The sequence below is a fragment of the Cyprinus carpio genome, chromosome B9 (genome assembly GCF_018340385.1).
Source record: "Cyprinus carpio isolate SPL01 chromosome B9, ASM1834038v1, whole genome shotgun sequence".
Classification (NCBI taxonomy): Eukaryota; Metazoa; Chordata; class Actinopteri; order Cypriniformes; family Cyprinidae; genus Cyprinus; species Cyprinus carpio.
This window is the reverse complement of record NC_056605.1, coordinates 22343465-22364245: the sequence shown is the minus strand read 5'-3', so window position 1 is coordinate 22364245 and position 20781 is coordinate 22343465. Positions and strand designations below refer to the sequence as shown.

Sequence of the window (20781 nt, the reverse complement as noted above, 5' to 3'; positions counted from 1 at the left end):
TAAATAAATAAAACCCATCATACTGTTTTTAAGCAACGTTTGTGAAAACAAAATCTCCAGACTGGACAAAAAGGCTCAATCTTTAGATCTTCAATGAATTGTTGCGTTAATTCCATAAGATGGCGCTGGAGGACTTTTAGTTCCCTTTCCATGCAATTTTTTTATTTATTTATTTTTTTATTTTTTTTCCTAGTCCTTTTCTCTGTAATTGAAATAAGAGTTTTGACCCTGTTGTCACAGCCACAAGACCACACTTTGGAAGCCTGAAATGGCTCCGTCTTTACCTATATGGGGCAAGGATAGGGCAGAAATGTTCGGCATGCAAACAGGCTACTTTTAATATAATAAGATTAAAACGTTAATCAATAACCACTTGAGTGTGTACCATTTCCTGTAGTTTCAATAATTCATGCATGTAGCCAATTTACATCCCGTGGTAACTAGGATTTACACACACTTCAGTCTGGATCCAGAACACCTGAGAAGAGATGATGCCAACTCCTCAGAGGACCTCAGATGATGCCAACCCTGAAACAACATACAGAACTACCAAATGTTGCTATAAGTTTGATTGCATCATATAATAATTGCTGTTAATAGTGTTCATCGTATGTTTGATTACGTCTTTAATTGATTTTTTCCGTACATTTCTGCCATATGTACATTAACTGACAGTCACCACTGATAAGCTGCTATAGTAAATATTGTAGAAACTTAATTTTCTGTAAAGTTGCTTTGCAACGATTTCTATCGTATAAAGCGCTATGCAAATAAACTTGAATTGAATTGAATTGCTTCCCTTACGAAAATTAATCATTGTTTTATTGTAGTAAAATTGTGGTTACCATGTTTTTGGGCGTATTATTTGTAGTAAAACCATGGTTAACTTTCGTAATGGTTGGATATTTCATATGAAATTCTACGCTTATTTGGAGTAATGTGGCCCCACTTTGACCTAATTGGAGAGAGGTTATGGAGCAACACAAACGTAGTAAACTCACCCAGTGGCCATATGGCTTGGTTATTTCTGTGTAATTATTATTTCTATAGCTATAAAAAAACTGCACAGAGATACGGCTTTGCGGTTGTCCCCTGCTTGCTTGCTGTTTATTCATTCTAGTGTTTTGACGTATCGGTTCAATTCTGCGGTTTCCTCACTGACAACCTGCGATCTCCAACTCCACTCTCTTGCACCCTCTCCAGACGTGTGGTCAGCTGACTTTCACTGGAGCAGCTGTCTGCAGTCGAGCATTCTCACAAAGCACAACAAGCACAGAGGATAGGGGAGCACGGAGCTGAAAATCGTTCATCCATCAGGACGTGCTACATTTGGGAACACGGCCATGGGTATGGACCGTACGGTATTCCTGCTGTTAATGCTGACGACTCTGTCGCTCGCCATCGAGGTAAGAATAGTGATTGTGTAATGGAGAAGGAGCTTGATTCTCCTCCATACTTTAAAGGACGGCCTGGGAGCGAAGGGGGGGAACGCAAAGCGAGAGCTTGACACGGATGCAGACAGACATTTTGAGCGCTGCGGGATTGTCAGTGGCGTATTCCAGCAGGATCATGGTTCTTTCTAATCCAATGGGTTTTCTTTGCCATCATTGATTTAAATCAATTAAAAAGTGTTGGGTGGAGGCTACACTGGTGCAGCAAGATCGCTCGGTTTACACAAATATTATGCATAACATAACAGGCGAACTGTAGCTTGAGAAAGTGATGCATATCATTGAGAAAAGACGTGCATCATTCTGACATCTTTATTTACTTGTTTTTATATTTGAGAGTCATCTGCTCACCTTCATAAGAAAACATCTGATTCACATTCGAAGGACCTGCTGATAAAGAATTGCACGATGGAAAATGCTGATATGGCGGTTTTATGTTGCTGTACCCGTTATGTTTGAACGAATAAATATGGAGAGGAACATGAACTCGTGTCATGCAGATGCGGCTGGTGAAATCTTGTAAACATAGTGACTGACAGCTCTTTGTCAAGGAGGCATGTATTAAAGAACGCAGTCCCTCATCACTTGCCATATATACACAAAATAAATAAACATAAACCATACGGCTGGTTTGCACGATTGCAGTGCTCCATTTTAGGCGAATAAATGCTGCGGCAGCAATCCGGCGGCCCTCCTTAACCATTCGAGCATCAGAAGAAAATCATTCTCTCTGCAGCGCCTATGCGCATCTAATATTCACACGAGTGTTTTATGAAGGGATATGTTTTGCTGGGTGGGGATGCTTGTTAAAATGCGTAAATGCTGTGGGACTGGTACATGGTGGAGAGATTTTTTTGGGAATATTACTAAAAGATTTTAGTTGACAGAAGCAAGATGGCGTCAGTGAACTGCGGCGTTTCTTTTTTTTTTTTTTTTATCCAAACGGGGTAAAGGCAAAGATCAGCTCTGGAGGGATTTAGTTTCTCGCGCCCACAAACAGACGCGGTTTATGCGTCGCATGCACAGATTTTTCTTATGTTGGTACTTGCATGTTAAATTTAAGTCTTTATTGACACCTGGTACGTTTAAACACATAATAGAGATATTTAATTCTATACTGAATTTCCATAATATGGTTTACACATACATGTGGTGTTAGTGTTCTCTTAAAATATGGCATATTCCTATGTGATACCAATATCAGGGTGCAAATAAGAATCAGGGCGTTTAGGTGTGCCACCCCCCATATTGACTCCCTCTAAGGAAAACGTAAACGTAAAGTCTTTCAAATATAGGTCAATATTAGAAACATTTCAACATTATTGTTTCAGGTACCCTGAGAGTTCCAATGACAATATGTGTATTTTTTTTTTTTTTTTTTTTTTTTTTTTTTTTTTTACATCGTATCAAATATGACCTCACAAAGAAAATGAGGTTACTGTGGTGTTTTATGAAGTTACCTGATCTTAGCATATGATTCCCCTCTGGTTATTTTGTGGGCAACCAATTTGTAACGTTATAGGAAGGCTCTTCTTAGGTTTCATTTTTAGCAACCATGAACTGATGTTCCCAGAACATTCTGGGAACAAAAATTGGGACACTGCTCAAGCTTTGTCTGCTCAGATTAGATAATATATAATTAAAACAAATAGGTACTGTAATTGTTTTTCCACATTATTATTGATTAACATGTCAATAATATCACAACAACTGTATGAAATCATATATGTGGGTCTTAGTCCATGTGTGTTAGCTTTGAGGTCACCTACTAATTCCTACACATTGACTAAATTCATGTCAATTATACTGAAGGGATCATCAAAACTGAGTAAAAAAGTGTGGCTTATCGTGGTAGGCAACATCTGAGTTTACTAAAAAAAAATGATCCCTTGTAAGTCACTATATAATTTGCACACTGACTGCTGCAAGAAGACCCGGCCTCAAGATTTTTTCATTAAAGGTGTCATTTATATTTAGTGTGCCAAAACAAGCTTTGAGAGTTTATGTTTTCACCTCTTTACTGGTCACCATAACCATGAACAAGCTGTTTTGCCTGAAAGCTCCCTTGCTTAGTTTGCTTATAATTAGTAAATCTGTTTTCAGTCTGCCTCCATCTAAAAAAGGGCTTCCTTTGTTTGACTGGGAAATGTCAGTGGAACATGTAAACATGGCCAGTTTTAAATTATGTCTTTGAGTGCAGAAGCTAGCTGATTTTGAGAACCTTAAAGATGAAGCCAGAGCTGAATGGCTCTTGAAAGATGAACATTTCGTTTTGATAGATGCACTAATGTGGATCCTGAGCTGCTATGACAACCTGGTTGAGACACTGTTTTGGGAGATTGATATTCGCAGATGTTTAGCTTTCACAAGGGTTCAGTGGTTGTGTCAGTATTAAAGCATTTCATATATCCCACTTTGACAGCAAAATGGTAATAATCCCATCTAAACAGCACATGTAAACCAATCTATAGCTGATATATAGCTCTTTGCAGAAGTTAAGACCATTTTGTGTCTAACACATGGTTTTCCTAAAGAGCTAACTACTGTACTGCGGCCAGCATAATAACAGTATTCTGTTTTAAACTGCCCTACAGCAGTGGGATGATTTATTGCACTGTAACCACCAACGCATTTGTTAACAGGTTAAAAAGAAAAAAAAACATCCCTAGACAGAATCTATCTATCTATCTATCTATCTATCTATCTATCTATCTATCTATCTATCTATCTATCTATCTATCTATCTATCTATCTATCTATCTGTCTAATGGGACAGATACATATTTTACACAGCTGGCTGTAGCAGCACTTCCACTGTTTGTTATTCAAGAGAAAAGGGAGAAAACACAACAGTCCCATAATTCCTCACACTCAGTTGAACAGACTAGGTGGGTCTGGTTGTAAGGAACCTTTGTGACACACTGGGTCGAGGCCAAGCCAAAGACATACAAAAGAGGACAGACATTATTCTCCATCTTTCTCTTTCTCACTGACTTAGTTTATGAATTGAATGTATTCTAAATGTTTTTCTTTAGTCTTCCACTAATTTTCAGGACCTTAAAAACTCTTTTACCCAAAACTCATTCTTCTTTCTCATATATTTATCTCTTTCTTTCTTATATTTAAATATCTTCCCATCCACTAGATTGTATCTAAGGCTTTTAATTCTCAAGTGTAGAGAGCTGTAGTGTTTTATATTGTACATTATGTAACTGGCATCGTGGATATAAAACAGATATAGAGAGTTTTTTACCAGTTGAGTTGTTTCCCATTTTATATTTAGCATGTAGTTTTATATTTTAGTCAGAAAGAATGAAATTATTTTTATAATTCACTAGTAACGCATAATCTTCAGTGTTCAAATAATGCGTGAGACCATATATTTAGTCAACACTGTGTGATACACAGGGGCTATGGCTTAGTATGGAGAAAACCAAACCCTCCTTAGTTATGGCCAGCAGCCATATCACCCTGTGTTCAAATTCACTACCCTTTCGTTATGTTCGGGATGAAAACATCCACTAAATTAAACTGCTGTAAAAATGTATCAGATCATTTTTTTTTTTTTTTTTTTTTTTTTGCATAAATCTATTAATCAACCTCAGTCCTGATCAAAACTACCAAATGTTTGAAAAAATTTATAATTTTTTTTACGGCTGATCACTACGTGGGACCATTAACCCTTTAGATAGGCCTGTGCAAAAAGAAAAAAAAAAGCTTAGTTTCTGACTTGTATATGGAGCTATATGGAGTATATGTGTCCCTCTGTGGTCATTAAAATCCCAGGATGTCCTTTGAAAAAGAGCAGGGGTGTAACCCCGGCATCTTGGCCAAATTTGCCCATTGCCCTCTGACCATCATGGCCTCTTAGCCATCCCCATATTCTAATTGGCTTCATCACTCTGTCTCCTCTCCACCACTTTACAGCAAAGAAGTCAACAAAGAATCCTGAAATATGTATACAATGCATCAAATGTATCCTGAAAAAAAATCTTTTCCACAACATATTATGGCGTACAACTGTTTTCAATATCAATAAAAGAAATGTTTCTTGATATATGTAGTATTTTATTTGATACCAGGAGATGGCTTCAAAGACGTACTCGAAGACCCCCACCCCCCCAAAGCTTTGGTATAACTTGAGTACTGCTAGCAGGGATGTCAAAAAGCCTGCAAACAGTACATTTATAATCCTATAACAGCCACCACATAATTTATTCACACCTCAGTGCATGCTAAGAACTCACAAACCCAGCATTTTTCAATATCTAAGTGTTTATCTAGTCGACTCTCTGTTTGGTTAGTTGAGATTTGGTGCAATATTGAATCATATTTGTTGAATCCCTGTTCTTCCAAACACAGTTGCTGTTTTTCCTCTTTACATTGTCATCCTTTCTCAGATTGTAATTAGGACAGTCAATCAATTAAAAAATGTGATCTGATTACTTCAGTGATAAACTGATGAACTAATCAGGTTAATGACAGTTGATCATATATATCAATATTTGCTGAGAAAAGCCCCCCGCATGAAGACAGCTGAAGATCATAGGCTTATGTGATAATGGTTCCTCATGTTACCGCTGATTGTGCTGTTGGCAGGTGCCATCGGATGACTCAGTGGGCTTGTTGGCGGAGCCCCAGGTGGCCATGTTTTGTGGGAAACTCAACATGCATATCAATATCCAGAGTGGCAAGTGGGAGCCGGATCCAACTGGCACCAAGAGCTGCATCGGCACCAAAGAGGGCATCCTTCAGTACTGCCAAGAGGTAATGAGAGAGAAAAGAGATCAAAAATGAGAATGAGTTCTGCTGCAGTATCCGTGTTACTTGTATTTAATAGTTACACCGATTGTAAAACATTATTGTATCGTGTAGGGCTGCACGATAAATCGCATGCAATATTTAATGCTCATCTTGTCAGTAAAGCCAGCTCTGTAATCAGCGGTAAATCTCCATCACCTGCACGCTTTCACATGGAGCAGCATTTACTACACAGGGCTGTTGTTCACTGACAAGCTGCCCAAAATATGATCGTGTTTTTGCCCAGCTTGTCAGTGAACAACGGCCCTGTGTGGTTAATGCTGCTCCATGTGAAAGTGCGCGGGTGATGGAGATTTACAGCTGAGTACAGAACCGGCTTTACTGACAAAATGCGCATTAAATATTGCATGCGATTTATCGTGCAGCTCTAGTATCGTGACTACTTTAATAATTAAAGTCAATTATATAATCACAATCACAGTAATTAATAGCCAAGGGCCTTCCGAGTATTACATACTGTAAGCACGTCAAGTTCTATTAAGTGGTTGACTCATTTGAGTTTTTCAATGGCTGATGATGTTATTTAGATAGCAGTATGGACGACAGCCAATACAATGCCAATATACTCTACCATTCAGAGGTTTGGGGTCAGTAAGAATTTTTTATAAAAATAAAGAGGAAATGTTTCTTGAGCACCAAATCAGCAAATCAGTATGATTTCTGACAGAAATAAATTACATTTAAAAATGTGTTTAAATCAAATTAGAGAAGTTAATTTAAATTGTAATAATATTTAACAGTATTACTATTTTAGCTATATTGAATTCAGTGAAATTACACATTCCTTGTCTTACTGTGCAAAGAGAAATGTACAGCCACACAGTCCGAGGTTTTGGGTTGAAAACAGATTGAAAATGTGAAGAGAAGGATTAATTGGATTTAATATAATTTTAGGATTAATTGGAATTTATAGGGACCAATTGCTTATTCGCATGCCTATTATTAACATATTGGTTGTTTATTAATACTTATAAAGCACATATTGTGCATGACCATATTCTACATCCCTAATCCTACCCAATTCTCAAACTTAACAATTATCTTACTAACTATTAATAAGCAGCAAATTAGGAGATTATTGAGGCAGAAGTCATAGTTAATGGTTTGTTAATGGCGAGAATTGAACCTTAAAATAAAATGACTGAATTTATTAATGCTGACTGATGATGGGGAAAAAAGTCATTTAAAAAATGTTTTCAGCCACAAAGTTTCATCTCAGCACATCACTATTATTTTTATTTTCCGCATTCTGATATGTCTTCTGACTTCCCAATGAATAAAATCAAAGGATCTTTTTTCCCTTGGAAATAGGTCAGATTATGAAAGTAAAATGGGTTGCCAATGGCTTTTCTGTTTTCTGTTCAACATCATCTGGTAATTGTACCCCGTCTTGACTCCCACAGGTATACCCAGACCTCCAGATCACTAACGTAGTGGAGGCCAACCAGCCTGTCAGCATCCAGAACTGGTGCAAAATGGGTCGTCACCAGTGCCGCAGTCACACGCGCATTGTGGTCCCCTACCGCTGCCTGGGTACGTATGTGTGTTTACATAAAGACTATCCTTCAACGTGACGCTTACATCAGAGTACTCCGCCACTCCTGGGGTATTAACCTGGATTTGTGGGACGTTAAACTAATGCTTTTAACGTGGCTGTTGTGTGATTTCCTATCAGCCTTCTGCATCAGATAAGATGAGATTCATCAAAACACAACCTTTGCTCGGGATATTTTACCCTCCAAGGTACATATCAGAAGAAATCTGTCTGAGCACCTGGTGAGCAAATGTTTCCTTTTTTTTTTAGTTGGGGAGTTTGTCAGCGATGCCCTCCTCGTCCCAGATAAATGCAAGTTCCTGCACCAGGAGCGAATGGATATGTGCGAGAGTCACCTGCACTGGCACACAGTGGCCAAAGAGGTCAGAGGTCACACCACATAAGTTTTAAAGCCACAAAGAGCTCTAATTTGTGCCAGAACAAGCCAGAACCAGCACCTATTTTAGTGGATACCCATCTTACCTGCTTCTGATAAGACATTTATGGTATGGCTTATGTTTAATATCAAGTGCTTTCTATTTTTGTTAACCAGAAACATCCAAATATGTCAATCTTATTTGCATGTTAAATAATGGTGCTGGCAGATTATGATTGAATAGGATGTATAATTCATCTCTAGCCACAAGAGCATTCTACTTATAGCTGTATGATGACTCAGCACCTTATACCTCTCTCGCTTTCGTTCTGGCTCGCTCGTTCCCTGTGGCTGGCTCTCTGCAGTCCTGCGGTGATCGTTCCATGAATCTCCATGACTACGGCATGCTGCTGCCGTGCGGCATCGACCGTTTCCGTGGTGTAGAGTTTGTATGCTGCCCTGTGGAAGAGCAGAAGGAGTTAGACAGCGAGGAGCAAGAGGAGGCTAACTCAGATGTGTGGTGGGGCGGCGCAGAGGCCGAGTATACTGACGGCAGGTACAAAAACACAAGCAGTTCTTCAAAACTCTCTTACTGTCACTGTCTTTTACTGACCTTTGTTACAAATTATTGAGAAATATACAAATTATAAAAATACTAAACTAAATAGATAAATCATTTAAAATAACTTATTTTTTTACAATTTTCTATGTCCCCCCTTGAGCTGTGTGAACTTCACAAGTTTGTGTAAAATCTGATGATTATGTTCTCCAGCCTGATTTGGGAAAGATGAAAGGCATCCTCTACATTTCGAGGGTCGGAATTTATGCTAAATATAGGTTTTCAAATTGAAAATATATTTAGTTTCAACTTTCTGACACCAAAATATTTTCCCTAATGTGCTTTGAAGAGGCAAGAAAATACATTTCTAACAATGGATTATGAGTAAATTTTGGACAGTATATTGAAATTAAAAAATATGAAAATGGCCAAAAATGTGTGAGGAAATACAAGTGACTTATTTTTAATATATTGTTAAATCTATATTAGCAGTATATTTTTGGCTATTAATGTATAATATAATATAATGTAATTAATATAATATAATATAATATAATTAATACAATATAATATAATACAAATATATCTAATAAAATAAAATTGAAATAATATATATAATTATTTTTGCCATATGTGATATTTGTGCTTTAACTGAAGAACATTTAACCAAAATAATAATATATTTTAAAATCTATATTAGCCATATATTTTTGCCTATTAATGAATAATATAATATAATATAATATAATATAATATAATATAATATAATATAATATAATATAATATAATATAATATATCTAATGAAATGAAATTGAAATAATATATCTAATTATTTTTTCCATGTGTGATATTTGTGCTTTAACTATAGAACATTTAACCTTAATAGAGAAGTTCAGTGTCATCAACTTGTTTGATTAGTGCCTATGAAATAAATATTTTCTTAAATATTTCATGTTCATATTTAATATTTTTCATGTTTAACATTTTTCACACTCCTATGAATCTGTTAATTTTCTGTTTTAAATAATATTCTGAATCCCATATTTTCAGTGTGTAGTTTTAGAATGTATTTGTCATCATCTCCATACATTTTTGCATCACAGCATACTGAGAGAACAGGCCCCGACCAAACCTGAGCCTGCTATGACAGAGGATGATGAGGATATCAACAATGAGGAAGAGGAAGTCTGGGACAACGATGAAGATGGTGACGGTGAAGATGATGACGATGACGAAGATGACGATGAAGACACAACTGATGAACAAGACACCAGTGAGCAGACTTCCAACGTTGCCATGACAACCACCACCACTACCACAACAGAGTCTATAGAGGAGGTTGTGCGAGGTGAGATTTTTGTATGCACATATGTCCATATGTTGACATTATACATTTCAGTGGTACATTTCCAAACATTAGAACTATGAATACTAATGAGCTCATGTAGCATTTCAGGACATGAAGTTTGAGCCGTCATTGTGTAGTTCCTTAAATGGGCAAAACTTGAGCAAAACCTTACATACGAACACTTAAACAAATCCACTGAGTGTCTCTTCCACATCAGCGGTATGCTGGGCCCCTCCTCGATCGGGACCGTGCCATGCCAAGCTATGCCGCTGGTATTTTGTGGCGCAGACGGGCCGGTGCGCCCCCTTCATGTTTGGGGGCTGCGGGGGTAACCGCAATAACTTTGAATCCGAGGAGTACTGCTTGGCTGTCTGCAGCAGCAGCGTGTGTAAGTCCAGACGTCTCCTGAGAGGAAGTTCATCTCTCTGCTAACCAGCACATCGTCTCTTTCTCACTTTCTTCGCTTCATTCGTGGCAAACTCACAAGCTCAGCAGATGGCTGGATGCTTTAGCTTGCATGGATTACAGGTCTCTGTGAGGTGACTGTATAGGCAGAGCATCTTGTTCTTTTAGTTCAACCTCCTGCTGTCTTTCCTGAGCACACTGAGCACTTGAACTTTTCTTTAACTCCATCTGTGTCTCCTGAATCTACAGAACCATGGTAAAAGAAAAATAACATTATTGTGATCTACAAATCAGGCTTTAAAACACTGGTTATAGGGCTGAGTGGTGTGAAATTAGTTAGTTTTAGTGTTTTGATACTGTTCTGAGTTTTTTAACAAGTGTTAGGTAATGGGAAGCTGTCTGGGCGCTGATGCTGGATTTAATATATGTGACCTGGACCACAAAACCAGTCTTAAGTAGCTGGGGTATATTTGTAGCAATAGCCAAAAATACATTGTATGGGTCAAAATGATTGATTTTTCTTTTATGCCAAAAATCATTTGGACATTAAGAAAAGATCTACGGATATATTTCGTAAATTTCCTACTGTAAATATATCAAACCTTAATTTTTGAATTGTGTATTTTGCATAGCTAAGAACTTCATTTGGACAATTGTAAAGGCAATTGTCTCAATATTTAGATTTTTTTGCACCCTCTGATTCCAGATATTCAGATATTTGTATCTCCACCAAATATTGTTGTATCTCTACCATATTATTGTCCTACTCTAACAAACCATACATCAATGGAAAACTTATTTATTCAGCTTTCAGATGATGTATAAATCTCAATTTCAAAAAAATTGACCCTTATGACTGGTTTGGTGGTCCAGGGTCAGATATTTTAATATAAAGATATTATTTGTCTTTTATTAATAGTCCTACAATGTTCTGGATGCTCCAGAAAGAACAAGAATGTTACAGAAACTTCTAGAATGTTCCCATCCTTGCAAAAGCAGAATATCTTAAAAACATAGATAGATAGATAGATAGATAGATAGATAGATAGATAGATAGATTTAAAAGTCTTTTTAACTGCTAGTGTTTTTATCTAGATGAAAATGCTCTCAATACTGTAGTTAGAGAGGTTTTTGAGTGTCAGCCTCCAGAGGTTTCGAGTAGATACTTACAAATTTGATAGCGTGAATGTTTGTTTGTGCTTTTGTCTGTTTTGAGGACACCTGCATCTCAGTGAGTGTATTTCTTAACCTGCTGAACACTGCATTTCTGTGCATCCCTCCCCCATTCTCTCTCTCCGTTTGCGTGTATCTCAGTGTGGGCCAGTGATGGAGCTGTAGTCGGCCTCTGGTCAGACCGGTCTGTGGCAGCGGTTCAGTGGGCGGTTTCCGCTCTGTTAAGCACATTGCTGGACTCTGTGGGAAAGTGACAGCGGAGCAGCCCTCACCCTGACAGGGCATATTCCTCGCAGCCGGTCTGGCTGTTCCCGCATGCTCGCTGTCAGAAAGTGTCACAGCAGCTTCACAGGAACACGCCCATGAAATACAGCTCTCACACGCTCCACACACACACAGCGGCACAAAAAAACTATTTGGACACTCATGCCACTCTTAAAAATGGCACTGCATTATGAAATTTCCAACAGTTTACAAAAAGACATTTGTCAGGTTTAAAATAGTAAAACAGTAAATATACTGTTTAAAATTAAGACATTTTACTTTTACTGGAAAATATTTGCATGTCTTTTTAAAATTAAAACTGAAAACTCCTTACTTTTTGAATACTTTTAAATTACTTTTAAATTATTAATTGATGCACGTTATTATAAATTAGGTTCCACATATTTATTTATATATATATATATATATATATATATATATATATATATATATATATATATATATATATATATATACACGTATGTGTGTGTGTGTGTGTTTTTTTTTTACTAAATGCAGTCATATTCATACATTATTAAGTGTCTTTTAAGTGTCCAAACACTTTTTGGGGTCACTGTATATACACAGATGTACCATACTGGATGATTTTCCAGCATGAAAGCTCTTTTAACTCTCTGAGCACCCCTGAAATATGCAGTATAGCAACTTTTGGCAAAAGCAATCTCACATAAATGTTTCTGTCTCTGCTAAGCAATTTTAACCTGCACCTGAACTAGCTGTTCTTTCCCAGGAGTCTTTGCTCTCTTTGCAGTAAGGAAGATTCTCTGGCTCATATATATCTGGGGGGTTTTTTTTGGCTTCACTGAACAAGACTTCTCACTTTCCCTAGTGCCGACCATGGCCCCGAGCCCTGCTGATGCTGTGGATCGTTACCTGGAAGCTCCAGGAGATATGAATGAGCACATGCGCTTCCAGAAGGCAAAGGAGAGCCTGGAGGCAAAACACAGAGAGAAAATGTCAGAGGTGGGAACCTGAGTAGAGTGATACATTTACAGTGGGGCAACGTTCTTTTACAAAAACAGGGTGGTGGTAGTAGGGCTGGACAATAGCGCTAAAAACATTTGATAGGATTTCGATACATAGGATTCAACATGTACGTTTATGTATATTAGTGAGTTTCAATGGTGATTTGTTTTAAATAATCAATGCTAGTTTTCCACACCATTTTCCACTAAATTAACAAGAGAACAGACTATATTTAATCATTTTCATTTATATGCACAACGGGTTTTAATAGTAAATAGCTATCTTTACCTATAAATGTATTTTAGTAAAATATTTAAAGCATAAAAATAAAATAAAACATGGATTCCTGTGAACAGTTTTAGTGATCAGAGTTTAAGTAGCAGTAGTAAATTTTTCGATATTTTAGATAATTAGAATAGAAATTTAATTTTAATATCTGTCTGTTAATCTGTCTATATTAAAACCTGCGTTGTCAAGACAACTCTCGGAGGGATTGGCATGGTAATGTACATAACAATGTTAATGTATTTGGTCTTGGCGGAATAGATCTGCTACGCTGCTGCGGCAGAGCAAGTACAGAGACTTGCTACTGCCAATACATCCACAACATGCTGCTGTGAGCATGTAAGAAATACTGCTGCTGCAAATATAATATACATGAAATAACCCCCATATATCATACATGAATCACCTCGTAGCAGATCTATTCAGGTGGAGCTGGGGAAGGTGGAGGGTTTCTGAACAAGCTGCAACTTCTACAGCAAGCACTAATCATATATTTGAATGTTGAGCAGCGAGCTCATTGGCTACCAATACAGGAGATAACCAAACAGCTGTGTAATGTGATGATGTCATTAGGTCAGATTGAGTTAGACCTATTGGACTGCGCCATCTAGAGTTTCATGCCAGAACTATGTATTTCTATTTTTAATAATACATTTTGTAATAAATAGCTATCTTTACCTACATATATGTTGACTAAAACATTTAAAGCATAAAAATTAAACTTGGATTTCCATGAACAATTTGAGTGATGACAGAAATCGCTTACTCAGAGTTTTGAATCAGTTCAGTGAGAGTTTGAAGTGATTCATGAAAATGTATCAACTATTTAAATGTATAAACTTGACTGCATTTCCAAGAAGTTTGTTAAAGCCTTAAAGTATAATTATGTATGGGAATTAGGGGATGCACGATATTATAGGACTTCTATTGGAATCGGCCGATAATGGCTTTAAATGTAAATATCGGGATCGGCTATATATGAAAAATTATGCTGATATGTCTTGCCGATAAGAGGAATGTGTTAACTCGCATGTACTCAGGGTGTGCTAGTGATTAGATCACAGCAGTGTGGCTCATTCTTGAAGCAATATTTTGTCTGAATGATGATTAGATTCACTATTTTCGATGGCTGCATTTAATCTGTGAAAGCACTACAGAAATACTGTTTGGTGTATGATAGAGTAAACAGTAATGGCACGCGTCGCGGTAGCCTGTTCGGTAAGGAGTTTTAATCTGTTGGGGGCGCTGTTGGCCTACTTCTAATTAAATTAAAAGTAAAATAGCCTACACAAATAACATTTAGACTGTGTTTCTGATTAAATAAAGCAGTAATTGATGTCATAAAATAATAAGTATGTTTTAATTTAAAGGTCAGAAGCTATAGCTTACATGAAAAAAAGTCACAAACCTGACACTTCTAAATTAAATAATTTTATATATACTGATTTATTCATTCATGTGTAATATGTTTTATTTTTATAAACAAATCATAAGCTCGAAAAGATTTTCTGAATTTTTACAACTCTTTTGCTTTTGACCATCTACAAATGTTAATCTTAAAATAAAATGTTTGGGTTAACACTGCATCTTTCTGGGGGGAAAATGCAGCAATTGAAGTATAGTTTATTCATAGTTATTTTTAAAGCTTCAATATACTGTTAAAACTACCTTCATTATTGTTTATTTCATTCTAACAAATAAGTTCTTGTTAAAAACTAACCAAAATTAAAAATATTTTGCACTGGAAAGACTTGGTGTTGTTTCCAAACAAAAGGAAATATATCAGTATCGGCCAAAATTAGTTGAAAAATATCGGCATATCGGATATCGGCAAAAATCCAATATCATGCATCCCTAATGGGAATGTTTAATTAAAGATACACATTCAAAGCAGAGTTTTTGTAATTTCATTGCTTGAAAAAGAAAAAGTAAAATATTGTATTTCAAAAAATGGGGTTAAAATAGTATTAATACTAAATTAATATTAAGTTAGGAGTGATTATTTATTAATACATAATTTTTTTAATTATTTACATTATTTTATTTTATATGTGTATTACCATTGAACATGTCAAAAAAACATGGTTTTTGTTAATAAGTGATCAGAATTCATTTGATGACTCTGTCCTTTGTGTTCTCTTATCTCTGTTCAGGTGATGAGAGAATGGGAGGAGGCAGAGAGACAGGCAAAGAATCTTCCTCGTGCTGATAAGAAGACCATAATTCAGGTAGCCTCTCAGCTCTTAATAAATTTTAATGGGATATGTTGGCTGATGATTCATAAGCAGTGAACGGTGGAAAGTAAACATTTATTGTTCATATAATGTAGTGATTTGTGAATCTGTTATATAAAGTACTTAGCGGGGCTGTGGTTCAAGTGCATTCAGATTTAGCAGTTACAGCATACATTAAAGTGGAGGGTGGATTTTCAAGGGGATTGAAAGGCTTGCGGTTTTTTATACTTCAGGATTAAATGGCTGCTGGCTTTGTGTTCATTTGTGTTTCATAGCGCTTCCAGGAGAAGGTGGAGGCGTTGGAGAAGGAAGCGGCCGGGGAGAGACAGCAGCTGGTAGAAACCCACATGGCACGAGTGGAAGCTCTGCTGAATGACCGTCGCCGTCAGGCTCTGGAAAGCTACCTTAGCGCCCTGCAATCTGATCAGCCTCGGGTATTCACACACAACCACAGTCCTGAACTACAAACAAAATGGCATATGTTCCACAAATGTGTTAACAGTAGTAATTAGTTTCATTTGTTTGCCACAATGTCTCTCATCTGCTAATCTAATATCTGTGTTATGGATAAATGGCAAGCACTAACCAAGAAAAACCTGTTTTGTACTGTGTCCCGTCTTGTACAGCCTCGACAGGTCCTCAATCTGTTGAAGAAGTACATACGAGCGGAGCAGAAGGACAGGCAGCACACTCTCAAACACTTTGAGCATGTGCGAGAGGTGGATCCCAAGAAGGCGTCTCAGATTCGGCCCTTTGTAAGATTGTCAAGCTGTTCTTTCCTACTTCAGACATAAAATGTGCAGACACTTCAGACTTCAGTTTGACCGCTTGTGCCCATAGGTGATGACCCACCTGCGTGTGATTGAAGAACGCATGAACCAATCCTTTGGGTACCTCTACAAGGTGCCACAAGTGGCTAATGAAATCCAGGACCAAGTGGGTAAGTGTGAGGCGGTTGATTTAGTGCTAAATTCAAACTGGGTTCTGCTGATTTAGGAGAATTAAAAAAAAATCATTTTAATAATGAGAAATAAAATATTAAAATAATAATCATCTCTTTTCATCTCTCTTACCGGCAGTACACATCCACTGCTATTTTGGGTTTGGGGTCAGTAAAATGTTTAATGTTTTTGAAAGAAGTCTCTTTATGCTCACCAAGGCTACATTTATTTGATCAAAAACACAGTAAACAGAAATATTGTGACAAAATAGTACAATTTAAAATGTTATAATTATATTATAAAATCGAGTTTATTACTGTGATGGCAGAGCTTAATTTTTAGCAACCAGCCGTCAGTGTCACATGATGATCCTTAAGAAATCATTCTGATATGCTGATTAGGTACTAAAGAAACATTACTTGTTATTATAAATTTTAAAAAACAGTTTTGCTGCTTAATATTTTGCTGCTTAAAATACTTTTGATCAATTTGATGCCTCCTTGCTGAACTAAAATATTATTTCCCCTCAAAAAAAAGAAAGAAAAGAAAAGGAAAACTTATAGACCCTTAATTTTTGAATGGTAGTGAATACTTAAAAAATGATATTGATTTTGAAACATACTATATTTAATCTTGTATTGTAATCTGCCATTAAAAAAGCCTCTCATTCTGTCTTTCTCCAGCTTTGCTGATTCAGCGGGACCAGGCTGAAGTCACCCAACAGTTGTCGTCTCTCCAGAGTAAGATGAGGGTGAGCTATGGGAATGACGCCCTGATGCCCGACCTGCCTGACAGCACCACCCCCCTGGACACCCTGCCACCGGAGCAGGACGGCCTGGGCTTCATCCACCCCGAAAGCTTCAACCAGGCCAACACTGACAACCATGGTAAACATTATTTTTGTTTTCAAAATAATACAGAAAAATTATATTTAGAAGAGACTGAACTGCTGCTTTTTTTTTTTTTTGTCTTGTTCAGTTGAACCCGTAGATGCCCGTCCAATTCCAGACAGGGGTCTGCCTACGAGACCCGGTAAGTGTATACATGTTATTTTCACCCATTGCTTGTTTAATATCATATATCTAATGATTATGTTTATATGTGTGGTTGTTTGAGATTCCAAAGGTTCGGCTGGACACTGAGGAAAGGCACAACGCTGGTTATGATGTTCGTGACAAGAGACTGGTACAGTTTATGCAAATATTTTGCTAAAAACATATAGAAATAAAATATATGTATCTGTTATGTAAAAAGTAATTGATGTGTTTGTGTTGAATCAGATGTTCCTTGCAGAAGATATGGGCTCTAATAAGGGGGCAATCATTGGGCTGATGGTGGGTGGAGTTGTCATCGCTACTGTGATCGTAATCACTCTTGTTATGCTAAGGAAGAAGCAGTACACTTCCATTCACCATGGAGTTATTGAGGTGAGACACAACATATTATAAACATATGAAGACTTCAGATGCAAAAACCGTCAGATGATTTTGAAAAAAAGGCACTCAATAACTGACTAGTTACCTTTTCTTTGCCATTAATGTGAAATTACTTAATCAAAACATAGGTGCCTGATAAAAATGTTCATTTAAAAGAAAAAGTCTCAGTCAGACTTTTTAGCATATGAAGTCTTCACATCTTTCCATAGCCATGGGAGTCATATAAAATATGGCCGGTATATTATATTAAAAATATTAAAAGAAATATCTGCTCCCAACTCTAAAATGTTTCATCAGCTAGAAGTTGCTCTTTCTGAGTGCAGCGTTTTTAAAATGATTTAAAATTCATTACCCATATGGAAAAAAATCTACATTTTTCAAATATATATATTTTTTAAATGTATTTCAGAATATGAAAAAATATATTTTAATGTAAATATATTCTCTACAAATGTATTTTGTCCGTTTTAAATATATAAATGTATTTTTTTTTTAAGTATAGTAGGTTATTCAACCCATATTTGCATCTATATTTAGCTTGAAGGTAGGCTACTCTAAGAATGAAAATGTCATTTCAGAAAAAAATATTTAATTGAGCTTCAAATTACAACATATATAGAGCATATATTTAAAATAGATTTTGGCCAAAAAAAATGTCATATGTGTATCCACTAATCATGACGGTCTTTAAAAAGGTAATGGAAATTCATCAATCTAAAGGCATCAAACTATTAAAAAATCATTTTCACTTATTGAAATAAAGCTTAAATAAAATATAGTTATTACATTTCAGTTAGTTATGCAACATTTTTAGTTTTCATTTAAGTTGAAATACTAAAATTACTAAATCTAAACCTGAAATAAAAACAAAGCTAAAATGTTTATTTTAAATGAAAATGTAAAATAATTATAACAATAAAAGGCACATCAAATTACTGAAACTTTATCATAAAAAAAAAAAAAAAAAAAAGAAATATAAAAGTAAAGTGTAAAATTAGTAACAGTTCAAAATAAAGACTGCTGCGAATTTAAATCTAGGTTTGAGCAAACACTTTTAATGACAATCTATTTTTTTCTGTCTCAGGTGGATGCAGCGGTGACCCCCGAGGAACGTCATCTCACTAAGATGCAGCAGAACGGTTATGAGAACCCCACCTACAAGTTCTTCGAGCAGATGCAGAACTAAAGAACCACTTCAGATCCCCACACTCCCCATTACCACCATCACCCACTGCATCAGGACAGAAAATGCAGACTGATTCTTCATACACACTATCACGCACTCAGCTCTGTCACCATGGAGATGAGAGTGGCTTCCATCACCTGACCATTTCATCCAATCGAACGAGCGCTCACTCAGTTTGCACAGAAGAGTGATGTGTCATTGCCGCCCATCCAGCCATCTGTCAGTACGATGGTCCATCTGTGTGCTCCCATGCCTGTCCATCACAGCACTGTGCGGTGAATGAGCCGTTCCCATGATCCTCTAAACCATCTATAGTTTTTTTTGTTTTTTTTCTCTCCTCTCTCTCTTGACCATTTTTGTTCCCCTCCAGAACTTCAAGCACTTACATCTCCTCTTTTGTTTGCACGTTTCTTTCCTTTTTCCTGGGCTCTCAGATAATGCGGTTTGGCTACATGAGGCTCCAACCGCAAACAACCAGATGCTGAATAATGTACTCATTGTTAAACTTTCCATTCAGTTTATTTTTTTCTGGAAAAAAATATGTATAAAAAATACATGCATTAAAAAAATGTAAAAACCAACCATCAAAAAAAAAAAAAAAAAAAACATTTACAGAGTTAAAAAATTAATGTTTGTTTTTATTTTGTGTGTAATATGTATTGAATTAAGGCAGAAACTAGCTGTATCTATATAGTGCATGGCAATTTTACCAGAGAGAAGGTTTCTGGATCTTTGACCTCTCTCTCATGTAGAGATTTTAGCTGGATTGTACATTTTATTGTCTTCTTGTGATCACATTTTAAATAAGTGAAAAATATCTGCTTGGCTACTTCGTCACAGGGACATGCTTTAATCGAAGTGTGCTTTTTCTTTCTTTTGGACCATGCCACGCACACTTAAATGGTTGCATGGGGCTGGAAAAAGATGTATGTATTGTATTATGAAGTGTAATATTAGCCCATGTTTTGGTTTGTTAACATTCTACGCACTCTGCATTTTCTATTTGTTTTTTGTAAGGGTCTAGGCCCTTTTTGCCTCATGAAGTTTTATTCCATGTCGGGATTTGGTATGGGGCCGGGATTAGGGAAAGGAGGTATGGAATGGTGGTGGGATTTTGCTTGAGAAATAGCCACCATTTTTGGATTGTGTGATTTTTGTCCCGCTTTCCCCTCTTTGTATTCCCCCAGTGTCTGTGATATTCACGAACACATTTTGGGACAGAAACCCCTCACCTTCTCCCCCTCTTTTATTGTTTCACTTAAGTATCTCATAGCACCTTACAGGCCAGAGCAGGTAGGAAGGAACGGGTAGATATGAAATATTAATGTAACGCGGTCTTTTGAAATGACCTCTCAAAGAGTTATTTTAAAAGTGCCATGACGTTGAAGGAAATTGTGAATGTTGTAAAATACATTGTATGAGACACACAGCCATTAAACGAGTCAAACATTGTGCAGTTTATGTCACAGTGCACACTGCTCATTACGTTCCTGTATAGAATTACCTTAGCTCTAAATCTGGTGTTGTGCTGATTAGTGGATACTCTGAGGTGAGTGTCTGTGGTCAGTAGGGAACAAAGAAAGCTCTTTCTGTGACTTTTTCCTTCGGTATCTATTCAAACCATTGGCTTAGAAGGGGAAAAGCTTTCTACAACACTGTAACCCATGAATAAAGTTTTGAATGTACATACAAACTCCTTGTGGTGTGTTGCTTGCTGCACAAAACAAGACAGAAACATAGGGTGTGTTTGATTGCTGCTGCATTATGCAAGACTCGGGCA

At 36.7% G+C, this 20781-nt stretch overlaps 1 protein-coding gene across 2 annotated transcripts; it reads left to right on the top strand.

Moving 5' to 3' along the window:
- Nucleotides 1–1110: 1110 nt before the first annotated feature.
- Nucleotides 1111–20694, top strand: LOC109056376 (amyloid-beta A4 protein-like). 2 transcript variants are annotated; one of them, XM_042731605.1, is made up of 17 exons: nt 1111–1406; nt 6051–6218; nt 7676–7805; nt 8077–8189; nt 8548–8738; nt 9846–10090; nt 10308–10478; nt 12783–12916; nt 15358–15432; nt 15714–15872; nt 16065–16193; nt 16279–16378; nt 17063–17266; nt 17358–17411; nt 17494–17564; nt 17660–17806; nt 18900–20694. In XM_042731605.1, exons 1-17 carry the CDS (start codon nt 1344–1346, stop codon nt 18999–19001), a joined length of 2256 nt encoding a protein of 751 aa, XP_042587539.1. In that variant the 5' UTR covers nt 1111–1343; the 3' UTR covers nt 19002–20694. The 2 variants fall into 2 exon arrangements, with proteins under 2 accessions (XP_042587539.1, XP_042587540.1); XM_042731606.1 differs by lacking the exon at nt 10308–10478.
- Nucleotides 20695–20781: the final 87 nt, after the last annotated feature.

Bases quoted from the DNA above. Each gene is read 5' to 3' on its own strand.
- LOC109056376 (XM_042731605.1), top strand. From the start codon at position 1,344: ATGGGTATGGACCGTACGGTATTCCTGCTGTTAATGCTGACGACTCTG. The intron at 10,479-12,782 runs GTAAGTCCAGAC...CACTTTCCCTAG, and splicing joins TGTCTGCAGCAGCAGCGTGT to TGCCGACCATGGCCCCGAGC. The intron at 15,433-15,713 runs GTAGCCTCTCAG...TGTGTTTCATAG, and splicing joins ATAAGAAGACCATAATTCAG to CGCTTCCAGGAGAAGGTGGA.